General features: G+C 40.3%; 1 protein-coding gene across 2 annotated transcripts in view; it reads left to right on the top strand.

Moving 5' to 3' along the window:
* LONRF1 (LON peptidase N-terminal domain and ring finger 1) overlaps window positions 1-17,386 on the top strand; it is a 62,430-nt gene that overhangs the window by 21,976 nt on the left and 23,068 nt on the right. For both annotated transcript variants that reach the window (XR_016036520.1, XM_055416526.2), the window contains exons 2-8: window positions 5,895-6,013; window positions 7,259-7,381; window positions 10,344-10,493; window positions 11,032-11,272; window positions 11,374-11,470; window positions 13,664-13,778; window positions 17,265-17,386. Coding sequence is in view for 1 of the 2 variants with exons in the window: in XM_055416526.2 (XP_055272501.2) it covers window positions 5,895-6,013; window positions 7,259-7,381; window positions 10,344-10,493; window positions 11,032-11,272; window positions 11,374-11,470; window positions 13,664-13,778; window positions 17,265-17,386 (967 nt within the window). In the remaining variant the exon portion in view is untranslated. The remainder of the gene's footprint in view (window positions 1-5,894; window positions 6,014-7,258; window positions 7,382-10,343; window positions 10,494-11,031; window positions 11,273-11,373; window positions 11,471-13,663; window positions 13,779-17,264) is intronic.

Raw genomic sequence — 17,386 nt, 5'->3', positions numbered from 1 at the left:
GATGATTGTGGCCTCATGGAACGAATTCCCTCTGCATTTTTTTGGACGAGTTTGAGCAGGATGGGTGTTAGTTCCCTAAATAAATGATAGAATTGGTCTGTGAAACCGTCTGGTCCTGGACTTTGTTTGTTGGAACATTTTTAATTACAGTTTGAATTTCGTCACCTGTGGTTGGTCTGTTTATACTTCCAAATTCTTCCTCATTCAGTTTTGAAAAGTTGTATCTTTTTAAGAATTTGTCCTTTTCTTCCAGGTTGTCCCATTTTATTGGCATATAGATGCTTGTAGTAGTCTGTTATGATCATTGTATTTCTGCAGTGTCAGATGTTATTTCTCATTTTTCATTTGATTTTATTATTTGAGTCCTCTCCCTTTTTTTCTTTGAATCTGGCTAAAGCTAAAGGTTTATCAATTTTATCTTCTTAGGTAACCAACATTTAGTTTTATTGATTGCTATTATTTTCCTCTTTTCTATTTATTTCTGCTCTGATCTTTATGATTTCTTTCCTATTGACTTTGGGTTTTCTTTGTCCTTCGTTCTCTGGTTGCATTAGATGTAAGGTTAGACTGTTTGAGATTTTTCTTGTTTCTTAAGGTGAGATTGTTAGAACTGTTTGAACTGTTTTTGCTGCGTCCCATAAGTTGTGGATCATTGTGGGTTTTTTTTCGGGGGAGGGGGTTGTGCTGGGGCTTCATTGCTGCGCAGGCTTTTTCTCTAGTTGCAGCCAGTGGGGCCTGCTCTCTAGTTGCAGTGGACAGGCTTCTAATTGTGGTTGCTTCTCTTGTTATGGAGCACAGGTGCTAGATGCAGGGCTTCAGTAGTTGTGGCGCACTGGCTTAGTTGCTGCGGGGCAGGTGGGATCCCAGACCAGGACTCAAACTCATGTCTCCTGCATTGGCAGGTGCATTCTTTACCACTGAGCCACCAGAAAAACCCCATTGTGTTTTCTTTGTCATTTGTTTCTGTGTATTTTTTTTCCTTTGATTTCTTTAGTGATCTCTAGGTTATTGGCAGCACGCTATTTAGCCTCTGTGTTTGTGTTTTATTGTTTTTTACAGTTCTTTTGAAGTGTCAGATGTAATTTCTCATTTTTTCCCTGTAATTGATTTCTAATCTCGTAACATTGTGGTTGGAAAAGATACTTGATACTATTTCAGTTTTCTTAAATTTCCTTAGTCCTGATTTGTGACCCAGGATGTGATCTATCCTGGGGAATGTTCTGTGTGCACTTGAGAAGAATCTGTATTCTACTGTTTTCGGGTGGAATGTCCTGTGCTGTGCTTAGTCGCTCAGTCGTGTCTGACTCTTTGCCACCCCATGGACTTCAGTCCGCCAGGCTTTTCTGTCCATGCGGATTTTCCAGGCAAGAATACTGGAGTGGGTTGCCATGCCTTCTACCAGGGCATCTTTCCAACCCAGGGATCGAACCCAGGTCTCCCACATTGCAGGCAGATTCTTTACTGTCTGCATTCAGGGAAGCCCCAGAATGTCCTATAAATAGCAATTAAGTCTATCTGGTCTGTTGTGTCATTTAAAGTTTGTGTTTCTCTATTTATTTTCTATCTGGGTGATCTGTCCATTGGTGTAAGTGGGGTGTTAAAGTCCCACAGTATTGTGTTACTGTCGATTACCCCTTTTATGGCTGTTAGCACTTACCTTATGTATTGAGGTGCTTCTATATTGGATGCATAAATATTTATAATTGTTGTATCTTCTTCTTGAATTGGTCCCTTGATCATTCTGTAGTATCCTTTCTTATCTCTTGTAACAGTCTTTATTTTAAAGTCTGTTTTACCTGATATGAGTATTGCTTTTGATTCCTATTTGCATGGAATATCTTTTTCCATCCCCTCACTTTCAGTCTATATGTGTCCCTAGGTCTAAAGTGGGTCTCTTGTATACAACATATATATGGATCTTGTGTTTTTATCTATTCACCTAGCCCTTGTCTTTTGGTTAGAGCATTTAAACCATTTACATTCAAGGTAATTATCAATGTGTATGTTCGTGGGTTTTTTCCTTCTCTTGTGTTTCCCACCTAGAGAAGTTCCTTTAACATTTGTTGTACAGCTGCTTTGGTGGTGCTGAATTCTCTTATCCTTTGCTTGTCTGTGAAGCTTTACATTTAGGTCTTTAATTCATTTTGAGCTTATTTTTATGTATGGTGTTCTAATTTCATTTTTAACACGTAGCTGTCCAGTTTTCCCAGCACTGTTTATTAAAGAGACTGTCTTTTCTCCACTGTATAGTCTTGCCTCCTTTGTTGTAGATTAACTGACCATAGGTGGGAAAAAACTCAGATTTTTTTTTTTTTGAGGAAACTGAGGTACAGAGGTAATTTGCCCCAGTTCACAGTGAGTGAGTGGAGGAGCAGAAGTTGAAGCCAGGCTGTCTGGCTTTCAGGCTCTGAATCCTTCTGGAATGCCAAGTGGCAGTAGATGCAAAGGAGAGCATCTTGGAGAAGAGGTTGGTGAGCTGAGTCTTATTGGATCAGAAAAAGGTGTCCAGACAGAGGGGAGCTGGGTAGGGGTGGTCTCACAAGGAGGAAGCTCTGTGAAAAGGAAGGAGGCATGAAGTAGAAAAGGGCGTGCATGGGGCTGAGTGAGTAGCTAGGTCCTGTTGGGACTCACTGAGAGGTTCATATTGATGGGAAATAAGGCTGGAGAGATGGGCAGAACCCAGGCACGCAGGAACTTGGATGTTGTGCTAAATAACTATATCTGTGGATGGTGAGGATATAGGTAAAATTGGAGGCAGGGTGTGCAGTTAGCAAGCTGTTACAATAGTCTTAGCTTAATTTTAGCTTTCAAAATGTTGTTATTAGCAATTGGATTGGAAAAGGGATGGATTGGGGAAATGCTGGAGGAGGTAAAACTGCCTGTGGTAAAGGTTTGATTTGGACAGTCAGTGTTACTAACAGAATACAGCACACATATCCTTTTGGGGGTGCTAGAAGTGTGGGAAGTGTACTGAGCCTGAGGAAAAGCACAGCTGGCTGTTGGAAATTTGATGCAGCTGGAGGTAGGGTGAAAAAAGGAGAGGTAGGAATTAAATCCTGCCCAGTATACTCGGCCCTGACACATCTTTGTATTTCTGCATTTTTTCAACAAACCAAGTCCATGATGTCCCAGGCACTGCATATCTGGAGCCGTGGACTGAGAGGCGGGCCCTCCCTGGTGGCTCTTGCAGTGAGGTGATTAGTTCATCCCGGGGTCCGCGGGGCCCGGAACGGAGCAGACAGTAAATATCTGTCGCCTGTTAAACACTTGAGTTAGTGACACAGCCTGGCTGATGGCATTTTTCCCGCAGTTGCCTTTCCCACAGGCGGACACATAGGGCAGATGTTCTGTATCCTCATACTATTCAGAGGGCCTCAATCATGCTTTGGTTGTTTTGTGTTTTTTTTTTTTTTAATTAGCAAGGACTTGAAGGAAACAAGTGGGGTGGCCCTAATCTCTTTAATAATGTTCTGGGAGTTTGAACTCAACTGATGCTGCTTCCCCCCTCCCCAACAGTCACTCAGAATCACTATTCCATTGGCATGTGAAATGCTCAGTAAGAGCAGAACCTGCAGGGATTTGGGGAACAAGAGTTTTAAGATCTGACCCTCCTGTTGTCTCCTTCACGGGTCCACCATGCTTCTCATCCCAGTAGACACCAGCTTTCCAGGGAGTGTGGGTAGCTTGAGCTCCTTGTTTGTGTCCGCCAGAGGGGAGAGGCATGGTGCACTGACCGGCGCTGTAAAGACGGAGGTCTTCCCAGCCCTTTCCCGCAGTGCTGCCCTGGGGAAGCTGCGTCAAGGGCAGCCCCGAGCGGTAAAGACCTTGATCAGAGGGTACGGTACTCACGGGGTGCCCGTGGGCACTGCCTCCAGGGTCGTGCGGGGGGACCTGCTGTAAAGGAAACACGTGAGAAGAAAAACAGTCCAGTAAGGCATCCGAGTGCAGAGGGGGCTGCCTGTTGTGACTGAACCCCCTCTCTCTGGAGGTGCCGGAGCACAGGTGGGTCCCAGGGGTGCTGTTGGCAGGACCCCAGCTGTGCCCCACGTGGTCCCCATCCTCTCCAGCTCAGGGAGCTGGACGCTGCTGTGGTGACCACTCCTTGGACCGGCTGGGCACCCGCTGCTCCGTTTCCCGAACTCTGGTTGTGCTTGTCCCGTCAGGACCACGTGGTGCCATTTCACAAGAAAATAGGCTTTCCTAACGTGACTGTAAGCTCCTCAGAGACAAGGAGAAAGTAACGTCTTTGAAACCCCTCCAGCGTCTATCTGGCTTGGTGCTGAGACTCATCATTCTTGATTGATTCATCACACGGAGCTTTCTGTTTCTATGAGTTTTTGTTCAGATAATGATTTACAATTATATTGCTTTAAGAAACAATAGATGAAATGTTCCAGACATGTCTTTTTCTGCTTAGGAAGTAAGAAATATTTTCATGAAATACTAATTTTATTCTTAAAATTTTTTCATCGGTATAAATTTGAGGTAACAGTTTGAGTTCTCAAGTACAAGCAACTGGAAAAGGCCTGTGTAATTAATTTTTAAATCGAGAGTTATCTGTAAAAAATCAATCATTTAAAAACTAGAGTAAACCAGGAAGCTATTAAGGAGTTTTATTATAGTTTTTGTTTTGTTTGCCCAGGATGGTGGGCGATAAGGTCTTTATGCCCTTCCCACAATGAATGCTTTAGCTTATAAGCATACATTTTGGAAGCCTTTAAAGGTGAATAATAGCTTTAAAAAGAAGAGTCAAGTTAATGTCATCTGTAGATACTGAAAATTGATTTCTGGCTTAGACTTCAGTTTCAGAATCTTTGTACCTGTAGTAATTTTTTTTAAACCTTTTTTTTATTGGAATATAATTGCTTTACAGTGTTGTGTTTCTGCTATACAATGAAGTGAAGCAGCTATAAGTATACAAAATCCTTTCCTTCTTGGACCTGCCTCCAGCCCATCTCGGTCATTACAGAGCACCGAGCTGAGTTCCCTGTGCTACTCAGCAGGTTCCCTCTAGCAGCTTCACACATGGTAGTTTATATTTGTCAGTCCTGATCTCTCAATTTGTCCCACCCTCCCTTTCTCCCCTCTGGCGTCCATATGTCCATTCTCTATGTCTGAGTCTGTACAAAAATAGGGTCATTTGTACCATTTTTCTAGATTCCACATGACCTGTAGTAATTGATTACAGTATCATAAATGAACCAACTTAAGTGTCTGAAATTTTTAGTGCCTTTGGATACTAGTTTGGTTTCTCAAATAGAGACAGAAAGCATAGTGAAATTATCACCTAAAGCTTTTTACCCTCAAATATTTGAAATTAAATCATTCTGGGACCATCCAATCCTGTTCTTATTAATGGCAGGAATTTAAAAATTTTTCCCTCTTAAGAAACCTGACTCTTGTCAACCCGTTTCCTCCAGAAACAGGACCACCGTGTCCTCATAAGATAGTGCTTTGGTCAGTCTTTGAAACTATGGGAATTCCATGTGCAGTAGTTACACATGTAGTCATTTATAAAGATTTCAAAATCAGGTATAAAAAAGATTTACCACAAAAAGATAGATCTTCTAAACATCTAAGCTACATCTTCTAAATCTTTACCTATGTTGGGAAAACATTCAGTTTCTTAGGGGTGATCATATTATGAAATTATTTTCAGTTTTTTAAAGAAATCAGTTTCCTCCACTAAAATAATCTGATCACAAGGATTTGCTGTAACTTAGCGAAATGTCAGGATGCCAGTGGCTTGTACCTGTACTGTGCTTGGTTCACTGCCTTTGCTTCAGTGGTTATTGACTAGAATCGCTGAGTCACTTCTTACTCTAGTATGATGTTTCCGTGGATTATACAGTTGTCTTTTAAAAATAATCAAACCTTCATAACATTGATTTCAGAGCCCAGCGACTTGACTCTGAAAATCTACAGAGCTGAATCGTATGCCGGTCTCCAAGAGTTTAAAGCAGCCATAGAAGATTTAAATGCAGTTCTCTTTCAACTGCCAAATTGGCCTGAGGTAAAATTACTGTTTTACATTTGCATACATTTAAAAATTTCAACCGTAGGGAATATGAATTTCAGTTATGATTGTAAGTTACAACGAAATGGATTGGGCGATTTCTTTTAAATATATAAAATAGTTCTAGAAATCTAAGGTCAATATTTTGAGTGGATGCATATCATCTGACAGTTTTTTAAACTATAAGAAACGTTTGTTTCCTAACTAGAGAACAAATAGAATTCGAGGCACAGGGGAAAAAAAAAAAAGACTTTAATATACAGCATTTCCTCATAGACGTACACCTGGTGCTATTGCGGAGATGGACGCAAAGAGGTTATCAGTGGAGGAGGTTTATTAATGGAGAGGGAAGAGGTTCTGTGGCTGAACAGTTGTCTGAGGCATTGTGATGGGAACTGGGTGATGAGGCAGCCGTTTAATACGGTAGATGGGGGCCTTGCCCATGCTCTTTTGAAAAAAGATTTGCAGCATGTATATATTATAGAAAATCAGTTTACGAATTCTCCTTTTTACCAGTACTGTCAAGGCAAATCAGTCCATCTCCCATATATGTTATTTAAGTTAAAAGTCATCTTTTAATGTGACTTTTTTCTGCATTCAAAGCTATGCCTTTGAGGACTATATAGTAGGGATGCGCTAAAATTTATAAATTAATAAAGAAAATGATTCAGAATCTCATGATGACATGACCAGTTGGTACAAGTCAAATCAGTGTTAAGAATACGAGGGGAAATGATTTGTACAGACAGTTTTGGTGGCAGCAGTGGTTTAGTCGCTAAGTCATGTCTGACTCTTGTGAGACCCCATGGGCCGTAGCCCACCAGGCTCCTCTGTCCATGGGATTCTACAGGCAAGAATACTAGAGTGGGTTGCCATGCCCTCCTCCAGGGGATCTTCCCAACTCAAGGATCGAACCCAGGTCTCCTGCAACTCTTTTGCCAACTGAGCCACCAGGGAAGCTCTTAAAACCATTAAACAGGAAAGAACCCTCTGGACTTACCATTGATGGGATATAATTAGAAATGTGGCTTTGGAGTCATTTTCTGGACCTCCTAATCATAGGTGCCTCTCCCGGGTAGGGTGTAAATGTGCCTTTAAAGTGCTCTGGGCTCCTGAGAGTCATTCAGAGTTTCAAAATGAACATTTTCAAGCGGAACTTATTTTTTTTTAACCTTACGTGATATTGATGTTTCAGAAAACAGTTCTATCTATAAAAGTTGGTTATGTGTGCTTTTATTGAAGGTCTACTTCAGGAAAGGAAAAGTCCTCCACGATGCTGGTTTTTTAGGTGATGCCTTACAACTGTTTCTTCAGTGCTTAGCGCTTGATGAAGATTTCGCACCTGCAAAGCTAGAAGTAGAAAAGGTAATCCGTTTACCAACTGTCACACTTCCAGCCAGTTTCCCGACAACACAGGTCTTTTTACAAATGCCAGTTAGACTTTTGGGGTAAGGACATAAGGGGTGTCCATAAGTCAGATTTAGTAGCAGTTTGACAAGGGGTTTTCAGGTTCAATATACTTATTAGCATATTGAGTTCTTACCGAAATCAGAACATTTCAGAGAGAGTTTCAGTGTATTACTTTTGCCTAGTTAAATTTAGATGTTCTCTAATAGTCTGTTCCATGGGAGCCAGACCAGTCATTCTTAATTAAACATTGTTGTCATGATGTTCCTGCTCAGGAATTTTTATTGGCTTCCTTTGCCTTCCATTTCAGGTCTCAACGTTGCTTGCTTTCTGTGGTTGCCAATAGTACTGCCCCACTCAATTTATTTTGCCTTAATTTTCTCAGTACTCCATGCATCATTTTCCAGAGTTTGTGCAGTGGTGCGTCAGTAGGTGTTAATTAAAAGGAAAAGGGGTTCTCTGATCAAATGACTCTGGGAAACCCTGGGTTAAACCAATCAAACAGATTTCTTCAGCCCTTCTCGAGAGTTTTTGCTTTGCTAGCATGACAGCAACATTCAGCTTTTGCCAGATTTACTCACAGAACATCTGGGAAGACTAGAGTCTCTGAAAAATGTTTTGGGAAAATCTATCCTAATATAGTTTCAGTGCCCAGCCATGTTCTTCCCTTCAGTGTCCCCCAAAGAGGCCACATCGTTGATTGCATTTGTAGTGTTTCTCAGAACGTGGCTTTTTGTCAGAGGCATCGCGCGTGCATGGTCAACACAAAGATTTCCTGGGTGCCACCACAGACCTTTGGAGTTAGAATCTCTGGAATTAGAGTATAATTTAACAAGCACCTCAGTAGATTCTTATGTACCTTAAAGTAGGAGAACTTTGGAATTTTTCTTGCATTCCAAATGCTTTATGAGTAAGCCAGCATCCTCCATAAGGTTTGTTTGCATACGTGTTCTAGCCCACTGGTTTAACAAAAAATGGTTTACTGCTGTGTGTTTTCTTACTGTGCTCTCTTTGCTAGAGTGACCTCCCTGGTGAGACTGCAGACTTTATAAGGGCTTATAGTTTTGCATTTTCCATGCTGCGTATCCTTACTTTTCTGTAATTATTTGTTGGTTAATAAGTTCAGGTGAATGCAAAATACCTACTGCCTTGAAATATTTTTTTCTTTTTTGGGGGGTAAATTGTGGTATAGTTTACACATAATAAAAGGTGTTTTATAGTTCAGTGAGTTTTGAGAAATTATACATCCATGTAACAACACCCCAGTCAAGATACAGACTATTTCAGATCACCCTGGAACGCTCCCTCATCTCCTCTGCAGCAGATCCCCTCCCTCTGTGCTTCCAGAGGGAGCTACTGCTCAGACCTCTAGCGCCACAGGCTAGTTCTGCCTGTTCTGGACCTTCACATACAGTATACACTCTTTTTTCAATCAAAATGTTTTTGAGACGCATCCAGTAATTGTTTTCTTCTTTGTTGTTCACCAGGTATCCTGTGGTATGAACATATCACAGTTTGTGATATTCAATGTTAGTGGTGATTTTCATTTGGATTGTTTCTAATTGATGCCATGAACATTGTTTTACAAGTCATTTTGTGGACATGAGTTTTTAATCTCTCTTCAGTAAATACCTAGGAGTCAAGGGTGGGGGTATGTTTAATCCCTTTTTTTTTTTTTTTAAATCAGGGGAAATGTAAAAACATATCCAAATTTTTTAGTGATTGTTCATTAAATGGTTTATTGCTTGAGCACCTACAGATCCACACACTTTCATTAATACCATGTATATTTCCTTTTTATTTACATTGTAAAGATTCGTGGAAAATTCTGAGTTTTGTGCCTTGAGAGATAGAACAGCTGAAAAACCGAACTTCCAAGTTGAAACTTTAAGAAATGTGTATATGCTGTACATATACATACAGCTTATTTGACAAGCAAACAAATTTGAATCCCTCTCATTTCCTTGTAGCCAGTCTGTTCCTCTGTTGTGATCCCCTTGTTGGAGAGTTTGAGGTGTCCTGAGAGAAGCACCCAGAGGTTAGATCCTGCAGCTGCCTCTGTTTGGGCCTGCTGCCATGGGGTGCCCCCGTTAGTGGTGACTGACCATACAGGTCATTGGTTCAGGGAGAAGCTAAATTCACTGTAAACACATGGAATTTTAGTTCTGTGGTTAAAGGTCCAAGTTCACATAAACAGTCTAAGTTCAGCCTTAGAATATACATTGGGATGAACCATTAACTATATTGACAGGATGGGACTTGCTGATGGTCAGAGGTAAATGTTTTCCACTTAAGATCTCTTCTTTCTACAAACCTTATATATACATGTCAGCCTTTACCTTGGGCATCTTTCTCAGGCCACCAGTCTAATCACCCTGGAGCCCTCCTTTTGAACCATTTCTTTGATGTGGTTTGACCCCCTTGGAGGCACACCTTGGTTTTGGTAGGACTTTTAAAATCAACGTGGAAGTCCTTGTTTTTTTTACTTGACCTGTTCCTTCCCTGCCTGTTAAAAATAATATTAGCTGTAAGTTTTCTTTTTTCAGTTGATGTATAGCTGATTTACAATATTATTAGTTTCAAGTGTACAACAAAGTGATTGGATATTTTTATAGTTTATACTCCATATAAAAAAATTCTTAAATATTGAGTGAGTGAAGTGAGTGAAAGTCACTCAATCATGTCTGACTCTTGTAACCCCATGGATTATATAGTCCATGGAATTCTCTAGGCCAGAATATTGAAGTGGGTAGCCTTTCCCTTCTCCAGGGGATCTTACCAACCCAGGGATTCCCACATTGCAGGCAGATTCTTTACCAGCTGAGCCACAAGAGAAGCCCTCTTAAATATTAAGTAACTAAATTATCCTTAATAAAATATTTTATATTTTTCATTATTCTTTATGATATCTTCCTTACAGATTTTATGTGATTTATTATCACCTGAAAACTTAAAAGAAGGCTTGAAGGACTCTTCCTGGAGTTCATTACCGTGTATTAAAAACAAACCTTTCAGTTTTCCTTCAGTGATGGAAGAGTCTCACTCTGCCAGTGAGCTGAGCCCAGAGCAGGTAAGGGGTGAGAAAAGACGGTCAATAGGCTTAGTGTATCCATTTTCTTTACAAGATCTTCACTTTCCTAGTTTCAAGTATTAATACTAAAATCTGTGTAGGTACTTTCAACTTAGTAAGGCTTGTCTTAATAGGATTCCATCTGTGACCTTTTATTTTACACTGAAAACTTCTTTGTGAAATATCTGCTCATTAATCACAATGTTACATCACCTGAATGTCAGAAATGTTTGTCTCTTGGAAAAAAACAGAACATTGTATTTATCTTACTTTCCTTGTAGCAGAAACAACTATATTAGCATAACTGCTTAAACCTCATTATGACAGAAGTCAGCTTGCTGTCCAGGGCTATCTGAGTACTGGCAAAAATCCTTTACTTGCCAGGGTTTTAAAATTAAAAGTTGGTTTTGTTTTAAATGAACAATAAAATAAACCTTTCAAGACATCACAGTTCTATTTCAGTTTAGTTCTTGGCGAGAGCAATAAGGACAATAAAAACATACAGTCAGTTACCTTTATTTGTTGCATTTTTTTGTAGAATGAAGAAATAGCAGAGGTCACCTCAGAGCCTGTCAAAGGGAGCCTAAACCGTGCTCGGTCAACACAGGCTATAAATTCAACAGACATGCCTGCCAGAGAGGACTGTTTAAAAAGAGTGTCCTCGGAACCCTCACTTTGTCTTCAAGAGAAAGGTGTTCTGCTCAAAAGAAAGTTGTCTCTTTTAGACCAGGATGTGATTGTAAATGAAGATGGAAGAAATAAGCTGAAAAGACAGGGAGGTAAAAATTTCAGTACACTCACAGAAAACACATTGATTTATTCAGAATGGCTTCCAAACTTTTTTCCTAAAAAAGATAACCCCATCTCTTTGTTTTAATAGAAATTCCCACTGAAGTCTGTACGTTTTCATTAACTTACGGTGATGTCCCAGAAGAATTAATAGATGTCTCAGATTTTGAGTGTTCTCTCTGCATGAGGTAAGTATGTCAAATTTTATGAGATGAATATTTTATATTAATGTAAATAAGTACAGAGTAGATAAAGATAATCTTCTTTGTAAGAACTGGACTTCCTTGGACTGCAAGATCAAACCAGTCTAACCTAAAGGAAATCAGTCCTGAATATTCATTGGAAGGACTGATGCTGAAGCCGAAACTCCAGTACTTTGGCCACCTGACGCAAAGAACTGACTCCTTGGAAAAGACCGTGATGCTGGGAAAGATTGAACCCAGGAGGAGAAGGGGACGACAGAGGATGAGATGGTTGGATGGCATCACCGACTCAACGGACATGAGTTTGAGTGAACTCTGGGAGTTGGTGATGGGCAGGGAAGCCTGGTGTGCTGCAGTCCATGGGTTCGCAAAGAGTCGGACACGACTGAGCAGCTGAGCTAAACTCTTAAGAATAAGCAGTGTGAAGTAACAGAGTAGTGAATTAAAAATCAAAAGATAAGAATTTTAGTCCTCAGTTTTCCTTTCACATCTTGGGCAAATAATATAATCTGAACCTTATTTAGCTTTTCCTTACTTAGAAGGGGCTTCCCTGGTGGGCCCATTCCCTTTCTTCACCATGACTGAGCAACTAACTTTGACTTTTCACTTACTGAGAAAGTGGTGTCAGGATTTGTGTGTGTGTGCACGTGCACTAGTCTGTCAGTCGTGTCTGACTCTTTGCGACCCTGTGGACTGTAGCCCACCAGGCTCCTCTGTCCGTGGAATTCTCCAGGCCAGAATACTGCAGTGGGTTTCCATTTCCTTCTGCAGGGCATCTTCCCAACCCAGGGATTGAACCCGCATCTCTCACGTCTCCTGCACTGGCAGGCAGATTCTTTACCACCATGCTATATTTAAGTCTTATAAGAATCAAATGACTAAAATATAGAAAGTATCTGAGGAATTGTACTACAAAAGCTATACATGTTATTACTGAGACTCCGTGGTTTTAGATTTGGGTGAGAAGACTCTTGAGAGTCCCTTGGACTGCAAGGAGATCCAACCAGTCCATTCTAAAGGAGATCAATCCTGGGTATTCATTGGAGGGACTGATGCTAAAGCTGAAACTCCAGTACTTTGGCCACCTCATGCAATGAGTTGACTCGCTGGAAAAGACTGATGCTGGGAAGGATTAGGGGCGGGAGGAGAAGGGGACGACAGAGAATGAGATTGCTGGATGGCATCACCAACTCGATGGACATGAGTTTGAGTGAACTCCGGAAGTTGGTGATGGACAGGGAGGCCTGGTGTGCTGTGATTCATGGGATCGCAAAGAGTCGGACACGACTGAGCGACGGAACTGAACTGAACTGGAGAATACAATGATGTATTCTGTGTATGTGATTCTATCTTGTTTATGCATCTTAACTCCAAAATCCTTTTTAAGTTAACACTGGATAAGGATTTCCATTATGTGAATGCTTGTAATTCTAAGACTGATAATTTGGGGAGAACATTTTCCATTTATATAAATTGTGGTGGAGGCAAGGAACAGTGTGTAAAGCACCTGGAACTGGCCACACCAGGTATTCTGAGCCAAGTCCCTTGATTCTGACCCTCGGCTGCTTCATCTTGAGGTGAGGGGATCAGACCCCAACGATTTATAAAGTACCTATACATCTAACAATACTTCTGGGAACTCCCAAAGATTGTGTTTCAGGAAATAACTAAAATGTAAGGAAAACTCGTTTTTCCATATTGTTTGAGTATCACATCTGGTTTTGAGCATCAGTTTTCTTTAGGATTCAATGGTAATATTCAGTGGATTATTTTGAATGAATTTCATATAGTAAGGTTTTTATAAGCTTTTTAAGAAAACCAGTTTTAAAGTGATGAGTGTATACAAAAACAAATGAATAAGTAATGAGACAGTTTACATTGTTAATCTTGCACTAGTCTGGTGTGTATTTTAGAAGTATCTCAGTTTGGACCAGCCCCGTTTCAAGGCTGCAGTAGCCCCTGTGAGTGGTGGTTATATTAGTCTGTACATCTCCAAGCAGGGTACCCCTGATGATGGTGAACTTTTAAACAGTTCAGGAGGCTTTACCTGGCATTTACTACTGGTCCTTCCCTTCTTCCTCTTCTAAACAGAAGCTAGTGTTACGGTTACATTATTTGTTCATTTTTTCCAGTGGACAGCTTATGGTGAGAACTAACATGTATTCTGGTTGATTTCAGGTTGTTTTTTGAGCCAGTGACAACCCCTTGTGGACATTCTTTCTGTAAGAACTGTCTTGAGCGTTGTTTAGATCACACACCATATTGTCCTCTTTGCAAAGAAAGCTTAAAAGAGGTAAGCATTTGCGTATTTGTTTATTGCTCTTATGTGTAGCAACATGGTTTGATTTCTATTTAGCCAAAGAAATGATGATTATTAGGTTCAGAATAAATTACATTATACATATTGATTGACCAAAAGGGATCATGCATGTCTCATTACCCATCTGCTAGAGTTGGAGGAAAGTGAGTTTGGAGAGGGTGGGAGAAAGCAGAGTCTGAAGACCAAATCCCCATACTTAATTTTTTAAACAGATGAGGTGTGATCAAGTACCTGGTCAGGATTATGTTGATTTTAATGACAGTGTTGGGGAATCTCAACTGCCCTGCCGCCCACCCCCATTTTTAGGTTGGATTTCAGGCCTCCGTCAATCCCCTTAACATCTGGACCAACTCTGTCCAGTAGAACTTGCTACATTGATGGAAATGCTCTGTATCTATGCTGTCCAATATGGTAGCTTCTGGCCACATGTGTGGGAGGGACTGTACTTTTTTTTTTCTTTTTTTTATAAGTCAAATCATTATATTGTACATCTTTTTTTTTTCCCCCCGCATGTGACAACATACATGTTTCAATGCCATTCTCCCAAATCATCCCACCCTCACCCTCTCCCTCAGAGTCCCAAAGACTGTTCTATACATCTGTGTTTCTCTTGCTGTCTCGTATACAGGGTTATCATTTCCATCTTTCTAGATTCCATATATATGCGTTAGTATACTGTATTGGTGTTTGTACTTTTAATTAATTTACATTTAAGTAGGCATGTGTGAGTAGTGGCTCCCACAATGGACAGCGCAGTTCTCGAAAGTGGTAGCCTGGCAAGGAGAGGGAGGCACAGCTTCCCACACCCCTCCTTGTCTGGCAGGTGGTCTGCACTGATCACCTGCATTAGAGAACAGCTGGATCTTAGGTGGGTCTCTTCTGTAACCAGTGGGAGGGCAGCACCCTCTTCAGTCCTGCTTGATGTCCTCAAAGGTGAGGCCAGAGCCTTAGAATTCTTGTTGCAGTGGTAGCATTGATCCAGGAGAGGATTCTGCCTCTAGATTTTAAGAAAAAAAAGTGTCTTGCAAATACGATGTAAAAATTTGATGAAAACCATTTTGCTATTAAAAATAGTTATTTCCAATGTAGAAAGCATAGCTCTGTACGGATATCACGTAGCATATATTTATTGTTACATTTCATACAACATAGCAACCCTTGCCTGGAAAATCCCATGGATGAAGGAGCCTGGTGGGCTGCAGTCCATGGGGTCGCAAAGAGTCGGACATGACTGAGCGACTTCACTTTCACTTTTCACTTTCATGCACTTAAGAAGGAAATGGCAACCCACTCCAGTGTTCTTGCCTGGAGAATCCCGGGGACGGGGGAGCCTGGTGGGCTGCCGTCTCTGGGGTCACACAGAGTCGGACACGACTGAAGTGACTCAGCAGCAGCAGCAACCCTATATGTAGTAGAACACAAAACACAGAAAGTTTACAAAGTCCGGAAACCTGAACTAAATCTTTATTCTTAAAGAGTTTTATATTTCCAACTTTTAGACTGTTTTCAGATAAAGTATTCTAAAACATAACTATCTTTCCTGGTTTTTCAGAGTTTTTAGATATGCTTATATATTTACTATGCTTTAAATTTAGAGTTATCCCTCCTTAAATGTCTGAAGTTCTAAGGAAAACAAAGGAAGGATGTTATTTAAAAATGTAACTAACAGACTGTTTAAAAATAACTTTATCCTTTGTCCTGACTTGAAGACACCAAGTATAATGGGTAAAGTCTAAATATACATTTACATGGATAAAATGGATATGCTCTAGTTTTCTGCTTTTCCTACTTATTTTGCTCATTTTTTCATCTGAATGCATTTCAAAGATGTGATTTTCATAGCAGCATACTAGTCCAATGATACAACATTTTTCGGTTTTGGAGCATTTAAGTTGTTCTTTTCTTTTTTTTTAGTATACTATGGTCAGTGTCTTTGACTCTTAGGATAAATTCCTGGGAGAATTACTGGATCAAAGGCCATATATTTTAAGACTCTTAAAACCCACTGCCAGATTGCCTAGGTCCCAAGTAATGTACAAATTTAGATTCTTACCAGTAATGGAAGAGAGACCATATTTCCCAAACTTAATACATGAGTCTTAAGTTTTAAAACATCTTTATTACTTTGAAATTGCTTTTATATCTCTAATTTGATTAATTTTATAATGAACTCTTAAGTTATCTATGTATATATTATCTGCTCAAGAGTGCATCTCTCCAGTCAGTAGCCCAGTTGTTCTCAAGGCATGTTCCCCAGCCCAGCAGCATCTATATCCCTTGGGAACTTGTTAGAAATACGGATTCGCAGACCCTTCCCCAGAGCCACTAAATCAGAAACCTGGTGAGGGCTCAGCAGTCTGCACTTTGAACAAGCCATGGTTCATGCTGAAGTTTAAAAACCACAAGTATAAGCCATTTACCCACCTTTCATATTTTCTACTCTGTACTTCATTAGATACTGACAAAACCCTTATTTTTGCTGGATCTGGAGGAAAAACTGGTTTCTTTTTATCTTGTGGTTGTCTCACAAGAGTTTTCCTCATTACTTTTATTAAGCAAAATGGTATTAGACATATATATACACACATATACACACACATATATTTTGTTCAGAATTCTGTGTACACACTGAACTGGTCCCTGGCCCTATGCAGTTCTTAGTTTAGTTACAGAGATATAATATATCCCTGTCCAGCTAATATAGTGCAGGGTATGGTAGCTGCCTTCTATACATTAAAGGTTATTCCTGGGAGACAGAAAAATAATTAAGGAACACTTTATGCAAAAGGTAAAATTGCAGCCAGACCTTGAAGGATAGATAGTCAGATGGCTTTTGGCAGTTGGAAGAGAGAGTAACACAAAAATGTCTCAGGGTGGCAGCGTTCAGAATGTTATGGGAGTAGCACAAATGGACCGCTTTATCCAGAGGGTGGCTCACATAGGAAAAGCAGTCTCTTGATAAGGGCATCAGTAATCACAGTGGGATGACAGCAGAAGAAAAATCTGAAAGAAAAGTTATCTGGAACAAAAAAAGGGAGCAACTTTGCTTTTCCTAAATAAGGCAAATGCATTATTTTCTTTATTCCTTATTTTTGTTTCTCTGTTAAAATGCTAGTTTCAGATACACATGCACTGTCAGAAGGAACTTACCTTTGGTGTGGGAGACAGCAGGAGCAGTGCTAACTGCCGTTGATGGTGTGTGATCATAGCAAGACAAGGATCGTCTTACATACAGAACTTGTTTCAGGTTGCAGACTTATGATGAATGCTCTTGAGCTAAGCTTCAGGCAGGTTTTCCAGTTTAGCATCATCCATTGTATTGTTCCCCCTCACTAATGAATTCAGAACCGACTGGGTAAATATGTAATAAAGGCTTTACTATATGAGTTAAACTGTTTTACCTGTTTTGTACTGTAGGGGGGGGAAAGTGCTGGAATGTAAAATAATATTGTCTTTCAGTATCTAGCAGATAGGAGGTACTGTGTCACACAGCTGTTGGAAGATTTAATAGTGAAGTATCTGCCTGATGAGCTGTCTGAGAGAAAAAAAATATATGATGAAGAAACTGCTGAACTCTCACA

The sequence above is a fragment of the Moschus berezovskii genome, chromosome 26 (assembly GCF_049115385.1).
Source record: "Moschus berezovskii isolate FMDL1 chromosome 26, NW_MosBer_1.0, whole genome shotgun sequence".
Lineage (NCBI taxonomy): Eukaryota > Metazoa > Chordata > Mammalia > Artiodactyla > Moschidae > Moschus > Moschus berezovskii.
This window is presented reverse-complemented; position numbering and strand designations above follow the sequence as displayed.